The 13,203-nt window shown below is 33.8% G+C and overlaps 1 protein-coding gene across 8 annotated transcripts in view; it reads right to left on the reverse strand.

Moving 5' to 3' along the window:
* Nucleotides 1–13,203, reverse strand: part of NRG1 (neuregulin 1) — a 198,979-nt gene that overhangs the window by 146,182 nt on the left and 39,594 nt on the right. For all 8 annotated transcript variants that reach the window (XM_015592842.2, XM_006916326.3, XM_025049885.1 and 5 more), the window contains exons 2-3: nt 11,229–11,406; nt 1,965–2,086 (exon numbers count right to left, since the gene is read on the reverse strand). In XM_015592842.2, coding sequence (XP_015448328.1) covers nt 1,965–2,086; nt 11,229–11,406 — 300 coding nt within the window. The remainder of the gene's footprint in view (nt 1–1,964; nt 2,087–11,228; nt 11,407–13,203) is intronic.

Here is a 13,203-nt window from a genome sequence, read left to right on the forward strand (position 1 = left end):
TGAATTAATATGCAAAAATGACTTGGACGTTTCTCCTATGAGAGGAATGTGAAAAGCCATATTATCAAAATTTTGGCACCCCCCAAATTAATAAAAAAGGAAGTCTATGAGTTTTTGCCAAGGATATAACAGTGGTAAATAATTCACAGTTTGATCCTATAAATCAGAAAACATAAAATAATCAATATAATACTACTATAAGTACTCAGTGAGACCATGACACTTACTCTAATTTTATTTTCCTGAGACTTTATGGCATAGCTACACAAATCTAATCCAAGTGTCAAAATCATAATTCAATAACAGTTACCATGAGGGGACACATTGAACCATGCCAGTGACAAACTGAGAACAAGCTACCTGTCTGACTCATGCTCACCTGCCTACATGTCCCCTGCTGCCTGTCCAAAAACACATGATCATTGGCCTGTCAACCCACTCATTGATCTGTCTGCTGGGTGCTAACAAAGCTCTCAATGCTCAAAAAACAAAAAACAAAAAACAAACAAACAAACAAACAAAAAAAAGACAAGCTACTAAACATGGCATAATAGAAAGAGAAAATAAGTACTAAAATTAATTTATAAATTTGTGTTTCAAGTAATAACCTATAAAACTCCATGTAAGATAATACACTAGCAAAAATCTATGGCTTAACCTGTGCTTACTAAAAAGCAAAGTGATGTTATATTTACTCATAAATTTTAAGCACCTTTATATTTTAAACTATAAACACAACTCCTAAAAATAGTAATAAAATGCCTTTTCACTGTTGTCTTTTACTCTCTGTGAAGGAAAGTATTTAAAATGAAAGTAATGAACTTTAATTACACTATAATAGGGCAGTTTGTGGGAAAATCCTGAGAAGACTAGGAATTAACCCGAATTTTCCCAACCCTGATCCATATTTTTATCTCACTCTCTTCTCCCTATCTTATTAAGTCAACTGACACAAACTTCATTGGTCTCCCATGGAGTTAACCCTCAAAGTTACTCTTATTCTCCCCTGGCCGCTCTAGCATTTTTATCTCATCAGCTGAAGAGATCGGGCCTCTGTTGTAGACACTCTTTTCCATCTGCTACCTAGAAGCAGTGCATTTAGGCTTGGTTTTATCACAGACAACATGGCTTGTGAAAATATTCAAAAAAAAAAAACGCAAGAAAGATTATGAAGTACATTTTCTTATTTCAAGAGATTAAGACACTCACTCCTAGCTCATCATCAGCTTCTACAGATGACCTCAACAAACTGTGGACTATTGGGGTATCACGAACAGAGAGCCACCAGCTGTGGTTCTTTTAATTTCCTCATAACTCAGAGAAGTTATCAGAGTGTAGGTGACAACTGCTACCTGCAAGTCGTTCATTTGTTTAACAAACATTTCTGGCATTGTTCTCAGGAAAACGGAAGGTGAAGCCAGTACATAGTGAGAAGTTCTTTGCATCTACGCTCTTAATTTCAGAAGTAATAGGCTTAAAAACAACTGATAGACCTAACTTTCCATTACCTAAACCCGGGTGTATTAAAAAAAACATGTATGAACATAAAAATTGCCAAAACTGAGTCAAGAGTGTATTGTTTATCCACATACACAATGTACATATATTCAAATATAACATACATATGTATGTAAATATATACAATACACATAAATTCTCTATATACATGCCAAAGACTTGACTGCCTTCCCTGACTAACTTAGAGGGAGGTATACTCATTTCTTTTAGCAACCTGGACTATCTCTGTCATTCATGACCTTATCCAAATCCTATATATATATATTAGGTATATATCACCTCATGGAGTAAAGAGCTTTATGGAGGACACACAACATACTTAAAATACATGTTTTCTTATTTGTTCACAATGAAGTTTAACACATCAATCTATGACAAGTCTTACCACATGTCTTGAATACTTCTCTTACAGAATGAGAAATAGAATGTAGCAGGATATCTCTTACCATTTGAATCCACAATGGTGATATTGGCAGAGGCACTGTCATTTCCTAATTTGCTGAACACTTTGCACATATATTCTCCAGAATCAGCAAGTGATGCTTTGTAAATGAGAAGTTCTGACTTCCTGTAAGATCAGGACCAAATTGCTTTAAGTATATCGCACAGAAATAAAATGATCATCAAAATATAATTCTCTATAGTTTTAGAGTTCTCAAACTCCCACTCCCCACTCGAAACATACCATATTAAAACACAACTTACTAGTATATAGATGTATGATTTTACCAAGAGTAAAATAAGATATATCACATTTAAGCTACACCATGAATGTAGTCTTAATTAAAAGAAGTCTTCTCAATTTTTTCTTTTTATTCCTCTACCACCACCATGAATTATATTATACCTCAGATTTTTTCTCAACCCAATTGGTAAATTTTTTTTTCTCTCTATATCTAAATGTCACTAGACACTAGGGTTTAGAAAAGTAAAAAAGTGTAAAATCATTTCTTACAAATCTGGTAAAGACAGACACTTAAGGCTAGAATAGATTAAAATGCTCTGCACTTCTCTCAGTAGAACAACATCAAAAATTATGTTAATTTTGAATGAAGAGGATTTATCACTTCCAAAAGAAAGGAGATTTGTCTTTCTTTAAGATTCTCATTGCTAGGAGCATAGTACCACACAAATGGTTCTTAATGTTGAGATAAATATTCATGCAACAATAGCATACACTTTTATAAAACTCGGCATATTAGATCAATATTCAGCACTCTCTTTTAACAGGAGCAGCATTGTGATTTGCATTTATCTACGTTTTACTGTCGCACATAACCTGTAATTTAAGCAGTCACTATGATTTAAAAACTCAAAAATACTGAGATTGGCTCAGCATTTACTAACGCCTTTTGAAAATATCATTGTGTACTCAAGCCTGGTAATAAATGCCTAGGCTCTTCAGAGGAGGACAATGGGGGACAGAAGGCAGGAAGCAGACAGCAATTCAGAATTATATGCAAACCTCCCATAAATTATATCTTCCTAGTTTTTTAGTGAATTTTCTGGTCTTGTCATTTACTATTATTAATCAAGTTAGAGCAATTGTTCCAAATTTAATTCTTACTATTCTCTTCCAGTTTGTCAGACTGAACCCCCACCCAGTTCCACGTGTAAGCCTTACGGTCTTCCATCTTGGTGCTTTTGCTTATGTCATTTTTTCCTCCTAGAATGGGGGCCTTATACTTCTAACCATCAAGATATTAACTGACCTTCAAGGACCATCTCAAGTGCTAATGCCTTCATCGAGCCTTTCATGATCATGTAGTTGGAGCTGCTCTTTCCTTTGTCTAAATTCTAATAGCCTTGAGTACCTCTCTCATGATCCTCCTACTACTTTCCGTATGTCAAGCTAGGAGATACACTTTAAAGGGGGTGTCCATATTTAAATGTCTCAGTATCCTCACAGAACATACATCACTGTTTTGACCTTGGTGCACCCTCAAACATTATTAGATAAATGTGTGAATAAATGAAGAAAATAGCTGAATGTTCCCACTTAAGCACTCTGCAGGACAGAATGTTCCTACTGTTGGCTGTAGAAAAAGATGAAATATTAAGGGGGCAGAGATGGTCAGAGGTGGTCCAGATCAAGGGACAGTCAAACCAACATGTGGATAGAAAAATTAACTTCATTAGCTCTGACTCAGAACAATGTCAACTGGTAAACTTGAGAAAACAAAATAAAACAACGTGTACTATGCTCAAATAAGTCTGCAATACATTAGGTTAAACAAAAACAGGCTTTCTTTCTTTTTTTTTAATCTTACAAGATTTCTTGGTCTTTAATATGCTAATGCACTCTGACCCTCCAAGAAAGGAACATATTATTTAGTTTCTCTCAAACTTACTTGACCATGGAATTCCTGTCATCCACACGACTTATCTATTAATATTTCCTGAAAATAATGGTCTGTAGAACAAAGCTTATGAAAAGTGGACCTGATATAACAGCCTTGTTTATCTATATAATGAGGGACCCAACAACCATTTATACAGGAATAGTCACATATTAATCAGAGAGGTTATTCACAGAAAAGTTTTCCTGGAATATTTCCTTATAAACCGAAATACACCATGGTAATGGCAAACACCTTGGCAAGTAGATATTAACATTTAATAATAAAATGTAACAACTTTTAAAATTATCAAAAAAACAATAATATTAGGATATTTACCCCCTGTCAAATTCTATTAACATTTAAGCCTGGTTTGGAGTTTTTAAATCTACTGTTTTTTTAATGGATTATCAGCTATTTATATGCTTTGTTCATATATGACAAGTTTCCTTCCTAACAGCCACCTATGAAGAATAGTGAAAAAAAATGGAATAAAAAGTACAACAAACTTGTCCAGACCAAAATAGCATACTTAGCTAAAAGAATTTTTATTTATGACCATGAAACCCCTAAAAATAATCGATAGATAAATCATAAAGAATGTCAGGTTGGAGAATAATATCCTGGTTTTCAACACAGAAGAAAAAGTGAATTTCTAAAATAATAGTAACTTTTCTTGTTAAGTCCAAAAATTCTGAAGTAAACTTCTTACAACAGCATCCTGAGAATGTACAACTCCCCAAGATGATTATATTGCGAAAAGAACCCTTCTTTCCTATTTATATAAATTAAGGAACAGTCCTTGTTGATATTTAAAGAGTTCTTCCTTGATTCTGTGCCATTAAGATTTTAACTACTGAACTGGGTTAAATGATAAGAAATATGGTAATTGAATTTACAGTTAATATAATCTTAAAGGGCTAGTTCTTAAAATCAAAATTCTCCTAGTAAACCTCGGCAGTGTTTCCTGGGATACTAGTCCAAGTAATGTAAATAAAAGTTATGCTTAAAAAAGAGAGAGGAAAAGAAAAAAAATTTCTATGCTCAAGTAAATGTTATATTACACAAAGTTTCATAGATTTCTTTACAAAAGTACCTTTTAATTGTTTTTATGTAAATATGTACAGTGAATTTCTAAGGCAGTCATGACACGTGGCTAAGGAACTCTTTTCTGTAGAAAACACCCTTGGGAATTCTAGCACTGAACATCAATGGGCCAAGACCAAGATTCAGTTTTATCAAGACAAACATAACAAATACATTCAGGTTCAAAAATCAGTAGCAGAAATATGGGCAGGGAGAGATATGCCTTGACAACAATATATACAAAAAAAAAAGGATTTCAATTAGCCATGCGTTTAACATTACTCCATTTTAAATAACTTTTAAAATAAGAAAAAAAGGGGGAAAAAAGAAATGTATGCACTATTTGGCCAAATTAATATTAAAACAGGGCATAAATCAAATAAGATACAAGTCTTGATACACTGCTTATAGGCTGGATTGCATCTAGAATAGTGAATTATGTTTTGAAGTGGTATTTGACGAAAGATGTCAATAACTAGAGGACTTTAGAAGAGGATGTTCAGAATTGAATCGGGCCTAGAGAAGATTCAGTTATAGAAACAGGTCCCACTGGAAGGCAGCTATGAATAAGATATGGTAGCTATTTAAAAATATTTCCTGGTTGTCATCTGAAAAAGGAAATAATTTGTAGAGCTCTTAAAGGAGAATTACATGGTAAAAGAAAAAGAAGGCACATTTTGGATGATATTAAAAGAAAGAACTTGTTGAGAATTCAAAAATGGATAGGGTGTTGTGAAAGAGTTAGGCTTTCTTTTTGGAAAGATTGAAGTCTGTATAACCACCTGTCAAGCATAATCTTAACAAGAATATCTCTATGCAGAAAAAGATTAAATTAGATCAGTGGTTTCAACTACTTTTGCAGAAAAAAAATCCTGTTTTAAAATGAAAGCTTAAATCAAAGCCTCATATTTAAAAATATGTTACAGAGAGAAAGTGTTCATTTAAGTCAAGGTAGCTGGCAACTCTTTTAGAAACTAAATGGAAATTTAAGATTCTCCAGGGACACAATAGGGAAATCAATGATCTAAGAGATCATTAGGGATCCTTAGAATTCTAAAGGCACATTTAACTATGAGATTCTTCAATCCTCTTGACTTATAGTAGGAAATAGACAAATAGAGTAGAAATAGAAATAGAGTAGAAATAGAGTAGAAATAGACAAATCTTTCTTGAAAGTTATACATTGCAAAAATTTGGGGCTTTGATAAATATGGATACAATGGTCTTATTTTATTATCAACAAGCTTCAGAAAGGAAGTTAACTTGGAAAAATTACTGAAATTCCCTTCCAATCATAAAATTAACTTTTTGCTCTTTATCTGGGAATCTGGGAGGGGTTGATGTTTTGGTGGATTTTCACTTCCTGAAGGTATTCAAAGAGTTAATTTATGTAGAGTGCTTATAACAATGCTTGAAATACACTAAGTTCCCAATAAATGTTAGCTGTTACCATAACTACATTCTATATTCCTGCAATACTTAGATTTTTATAAGTATGCATTACGTTTAAAAGCAAAAAAAAAAGTATAAAAATAAATGAATACAAACTGATTTATAAATGAAATTCTAAGTATTAATTTCTTTTTTAATATCAAAATGCAAACTATGTTCTTTCAATCAGTGCTCACTGACAAGATGAACTCGAGGTTCCAACAGCTACTTCATTTTTCTTATTTAGCTTGATACTTTCACTATAGTTTACAAGCCAAAGTAACTTAAATGTATATTGGGGATCAGTTTACATAATTCCATTCCTCTGATCCCTAAGGAATCATATATGAACTTCGTGTGTGTGTTCAACACAGCTTCAGACATTGTAATGAGAAAGAAAGAAAGGGGAGAGGGACTTCACAGGCAACTATTATACTATACAGACCCAGATACTGCACCAAACGCCTCGCATAAACTGTATGAAATAGGCACTGGGTATTTCCATTTTATAGCAAAGGAATTTGAGATTTTTCTTACATATAAAGGTAAAATGACCTGCCAGAGCTGCTCACCTAAAAAGAGAAGGGAATATGTATAAATATGTTCTATTATAGAGTTAAAGGGAAAAAACCGCAACAATTAACAAGAGGAAAAATAATTCTTTAAAATTCTTTTTAAAAATCTGACCAAGCCAAGAAGATACAATTTTTAGCAAAACTAAAATATATAAGAGCAGAAATGGAGAGCTAAGACAAAATTAAAGGCATCCAAAAGTGTGCGCCATACACAAACAATAGGAAGTCAGCCTTTAATAAGGTTAATACAGAAGAGATATTTAAATAAAGCCAATTTAAAACCCCCAATATGAATCTGTCACACACCAAGCTTTTCAACCAGGTTTCTTGATCAGAATCATCCACTAGGCAAAGGAAACAAGAACAAAGGAATAGGCAGACATATAATACTGGGGTGGTTTCCATTTCTTTTAATTGGTCCCACACATTGCTTAGCCAAATAAAACAAACAAAGGCTCAAATGTGAATTCAAAATCATAGGAAGAACATGTAGGAATGTAGTTTATTAGTAGGAGCAGGGGCAGAAGGGAGATAAGACTTCACAAAATAATAGAAATTGCATATTGGTGTGAAAGCTTTTCATAACACTAAGGGATTAAAAGGAAATTCTGGCTGCTATGAACAATCTAAATTATAAAATGTGAAAAAGAAACCTAGACTCAGAATTGGAAAAGAGTCAATGTTTTACTTAAATAAAGAGAATCCCAGAGAAATCCTAAACCTCACACTAAAATTCACCTCTGCTTGGTGATCACGGTCTAAGATAAAGTTTATTGCTTCTCGGCCTTTTGGCTAAGATCAAATGTGGTAAGATAAAGTTTAAGTCAAGTTACCAAGTAACCACTGAAAACCATTAACATTTCGAATATCTTTGTAATGAAAAATTATAAATATGTAGATGAAACTGGAACATATGAATGTTTTTATTTCACTCTAAGCCTAAATGTGTCCCTAGCTCTGTGTTGTGACTTCACTGTAGACAGCGAAATCACAAGTGTTGTGAAAAGATGTGAGACTTGGGGTCAGACCAATTTCAAACCCAAGTCTCACCAGTCATTAACATTAGATCTATAGGAAGAAGCTTAATTTTCTTCATTCTCAGGATCTTAATTTTAAATGAATATAATAAGAGTATTTATTCTCATATATATAAGGTAACTTGATAAAAGAGCACGTTGCAAATGTTAATTGCACTTAGATTCAGTTTGGTTCTTTAACCTTAAACAAAGTGACAACACTATTTTTTTTTAAAAAGATACAACTTCAGAAATGACCAAATACCCAATTCTGAAACCTGATATGTTGATCACTCACTTATCAAGTAGCTGTCTGCATTACAGAAAGTGTCTTATTTTCGGAAGATCAAATATGTTAAATGTTTTGCCAAGAGTAATTTACAGTCACATAAATTGAAAAAAAAAGACTTTTTTTTCCCTATTTAATTCTTTCCAGCAAAGCTATTGTTTAAAAGAAATAATTTCTGAATATTGGCCTTTCCAGTATAATGGGATTTTATTAAAATGTAGATAGTGCTCTTAGCTGTCTGGACCTATGAAGCCAATATGAAAATGCTTTTCTGAATACTAATGATACTTTTATATGTCATCCAAGCCATGTAACAAATTACCTCTTTAAGTATAGATGTGCTCTTTCGAAACCATATTTATTCTGAGCAGCTCACTTCTTTTTTGTTGTTGTTCCTTATTTCCACCTTATCTACCCAACTTCATTTGCCTCTCTCTAGGCATCCTCAGACTGAATACTTGTAGTCTGCATATGCTTTGTTCTGTTTCTATAGCCTACATAAAACTCTTCTCCTTTCCCTGCTCCTCCCCTTCTTTCTAGGAAGCTGACATTGTCCCTGACTGGGTCCCCTCAGCCATCTGTGTTAGGCTCTTTCTATAGCATCCCATGATTATCACTATTGTAAGACTTAAAACTGAGCAGTATAACTATTTACATTTTTCTCTCCTTTAGACCAAGCCTCTTGAGAGCAGCGAGCATATCATGTTCACCTCTGTGTACCCAGCATCTAGCCCAGGGCCTGATACACAGAAGCTTGCCCAATAAAAGGCAAAATTTCCCATCCACCTACCCACTGCCCCAATCTATCTAGCCCCTTAACAGGGCCACTACTGTGATTTCTGCTCTCCTCTGTAATAGCCCATCCAACCTCATCTACCCAGCCAGAGTGGATTCTCTCCCTCCAGCAAGTTCAAATCTACCTCCTCATAGCTACTCCTGAAGCTCTTGGGGTCACCCCCTCTTCTCAACATCGACAGCACTTAGTGTCAGCAACCTACAATTTAGAACTTAGTTTTACTGCCTAATACGATGTGCTAGATATTTCATCTTCCTTATTAAATCTTGACATGATAAAATAGAATTTACCTCAATATAACTGATAATTTTCTAAAAGACGCTATTTGTAAATCAATGCGCTCCTTAACGATCTTGAAGTTCCCCCGCCCAACAGTGTTTCGGCACACAATCAGGGGAATTCCTATGTTTTACAGAAATCTGAACTAGACAATCTCTATACAATCTTCTGACCCATGGGTATAAAGATAACACCTTATGATTCTTCCATTTCTCCACACTCCTAGCATAAACCCTTTCATGAGCACTTAAATATTATTGATTTCATTTGACAGCCACATAGAAATGAATGAGACATTATCCTACCTGTGCAGAAAACTTAGTTTCTTACTAACTTGTCAAATTGTTAAAAAAACAAAATGGACACTAAAATCTAATAGTATCTTATTCTTGCTAAGCTTCTCTATAAGAATTGTATTTACTTTTTTCAATTCACTCACTATCTCCTCCTCTCCCCACATGCACACATGTTATTAAACATGAATGCTTTCCATTTTTAAAGAAGGAAAGAGGCATTAAAGAATGCCAGAAACAGATTTCTGTCCCAGCTTAGTCTTACTAGTTGTGTGACTCAAGGCAAGACATAATACTTTTTGACCATTGATTTCTTAATCTGCAAAATTAGTTATCATGTGCAGTTCAACTGCCCTTACTACTTATAGAAATATTGTAAAAAAAAAATTATAAAAATACAATGTCACTTTGTAGTATTATTTTTTGTATCTTTAAAGTACCACCTGTTGCAGAAAGTGATACCTGTGCTTTCCCTCATGCTTTATTAAATTTCCAAATCAAGAGAGCTTGCTGAAGCAGTCAATAACAAGAACGAGCAGTGTAGTTAATAAAACTATGCAAACTAGAAACAAGTCCTTAATTATTGTTATTTTAGCAATTAAACAGTTTGGTAAGATATAACTAAATTTCCATTATAATCACTCTGCTTTCTTTTGCTCATAAGGTGTGATAATTTTTTGGTAGATGTCCTATAAAAATCAAAGTACGATGAAAATTCTTTCATTGTTGCTTCTGTTATCATCTCTGAGTTTTCACCGGAATCCTCCGAAGTGAGAGCAAAGAAAATGTAATCTTTGAGCTTGGAACCACTATTATACGTCCCACATTTATTGGACTGTTTCCAAGCAAAAATCCAAAGTACTTCTTTCTTCCCTAATTTCAAAATGCAGTTTGATATTATAAGAAAAGTGTCCTAAATAAAGAAATAGATGATATGAAGAGTATATAAATAACAAAGGAGCATCACTTTAGAGTAAGTATAGAACACATATACCAAAACATTACAGGAATCACATGAAGCCCTTCCAAATATCCTCAAGAAGTGAAGGGAACTTTAAGACGTTCACGCCCCAGGGTTACCTGGATTTTTAGTTGTGTGATATAGTGGAAGAGACTTGTCGGTAAAAAGTCTCCTTAGAATTTTAGCCCCTTACTTGAAAATACTTCAAATTCAACTGATGGCATTCTAACTCTTGCCATAAATCTAGGTATTTATTAAGCTTTATTTTGAAGTTGGGATTTTGATTGCTTAAGGCACTGTTTCTCTAAACAGCATTTGTCTTTTTTGGAATAAATTGAATTTAAGGATCTAACTTATTACTATTACAACGGCTACGATTAATGTTGTCTTCCTTCACCCCTTCTATCTCCACCTATCCTTCCACCCCTAATTCTATCCACATCCATCTTTTCCTTTCCTCGTTCAGAAGTTGTAAAAATCAGAAACTTCAAATTCCTTCCTATACAATGACACAATTTCTGGTCATTATCCAATGAAAAATCTTTTCCTTTAATTGTATATCACGTTTCTTGATAGTATACTCATTTAGATTTTATATCATTCTATGGCTAAGCACTGCCTCTGCTGTTATATGCATCAACTTACCCTGGCTTTTTTTGTATCTTGATGTTTTGTGGTTTGTTCTTTCGCTTTAACTCATTCCCATTCTTGAACCATTTGAATCTGAGAGAGGAATACTCAGAGCTGGTCTCACACCGAAGCACTAGTTTAGAGCCTGCGGCAGATTCCTGGCTTTTCATCTCTTTCAATCGTAGGGGCGAGGCTGAAAAAGAGAAAGAAAAAAAGTTCTCATCACCCTGTAATCTTACAAAGAGAAACATTAATTTTGGGCAAGCCAGATTAAGACCTCATTCTCAAAGGTTCACTATCTGAGAAATAAAAATGGGGAGGAGGAGTCAACCAAAATGTATCTCAACTTTGAGAAGAATTAAATGCCCAAATAAAACATATTCAGAGGAAAAAAGAGAACCTAGATTATAAAATTATTCTTTAAAAAATATTCTAGATAGTTACTTCCTCAATCTTTACATTCTCCGATACCATTAAAAATCAAGAACAGTGATTATTTCAAAGAACCAACACCTATGCTGCAGGAGAATATGTAACTAGGCCATTCATTATTTCTAAAGCATATTCACATCCCAGATCATAGTTGATCTTCATCATAGTTCTGAGAATAGATACAATAGGCATCATGCCCATTTTTTTAAATGAAGTTTAATTTCAGAGACAGGTAAGTGACTTACTTATTCATGGTTATAATGTTCTAGAGAGTCAGGGTTAGATTATCCTATCATCAGAGGTGGCCCCAGGAAAAGAACAAACTCATAAATCTTAACAATGTTCTTTTCCTCAAGACAGAAATTCTTTGGTAACATCACTCTTCCATTGGACCTCAGTTGCTGTCCCAGTAGACAATGTATGACCATTCTAGATGACCACCACATTCACATTAAGTATCGGTTTGATTGGATGTAGCTCTTTGAAATCTTCTCAGCAGAGACTGGGAGTACTTACACTGTGCATTACTTCACATCAAACATCACATCAAACACATATATACCATTCTTATTTCAAGGAAGACTGCTTAAAAGAGTATCTATGCTCTATTGAAATATTTATGGACAAAATGATATAATATCTGAAATTTGCTTGAAAATAAAATGGTGGTGGGGAATGAATAGGCATAAAAACGAAAGAAATTTCCCAAAAAGTTGATCACTGTAGAAGTTAAGCAATAGGTACACATGTTGATTTGTTATATAATTTTATATAGTATGTCCAATTTTTCATAATAAGTTTTTAAAAATAAAAGCATAATGAATGGATTTTCCTTTGCACACAAAATTTTACTTAATCAACATCACAGAACCTCAGATCTCAACAACTGTTTTCACTGAGTCTTAGAAAAGCCAACTACAAAGTCTACTTCTCTTCAAGTTCAGAAATTAACAGCAAGTTTCCAAAAAAAAAAAAAAAAAATCAGGCAAATGAAACTGTACCTCCCTGATCCAATGTGTAATTATTCACTGGATATGGCAATCAAGACTCCAAGGACAGCAATCAGAGCCACATTAGACATGAACAGGAAATGGAGTACCTCTCCTACGTGGGATATGTTTGTTTTTCTACAATTCTGCCCTTACCAAGTAAATCAAAAGCATGTCAGGAATGAGCGTATAAAGGTTCTAATAAATTATAGCGAAAACCATTTGAACTATGTGATTCTCAGCAGTTCTCCTACAATTACATGTTCCCCTGTTTATTTATTTGGAGGCTGGGAGATGAGATGGAGAAGCTGGCATTTCATATAGAGACACACTGGCAAGTTAGAAAACTTATTTCAGCTGTTCTCAGGCTTTGCTACCTGACAGTTTTGTCTGACAGCTTGAAAATAAGATTTACTTCATGAACAACTTTCATAGGCATCTTCATTTTAAGATGTGGTTCATGAATCTCTGTTTTGGAGGTTTTTAAAATCAGACTAAATTCTCATCAATCTGGAATAGAGTCTGTATATTCCTATGAACTCTTTTAATTTCACTTTCAACTTTGTAAG

The sequence above is a fragment of the Pteropus alecto genome, unplaced genomic scaffold (genome assembly GCF_000325575.1).
Source record: "Pteropus alecto unplaced genomic scaffold, ASM32557v1 scaffold24, whole genome shotgun sequence".
In the NCBI taxonomy this organism is placed as follows: domain Eukaryota; kingdom Metazoa; phylum Chordata; class Mammalia; order Chiroptera; family Pteropodidae; genus Pteropus; species Pteropus alecto.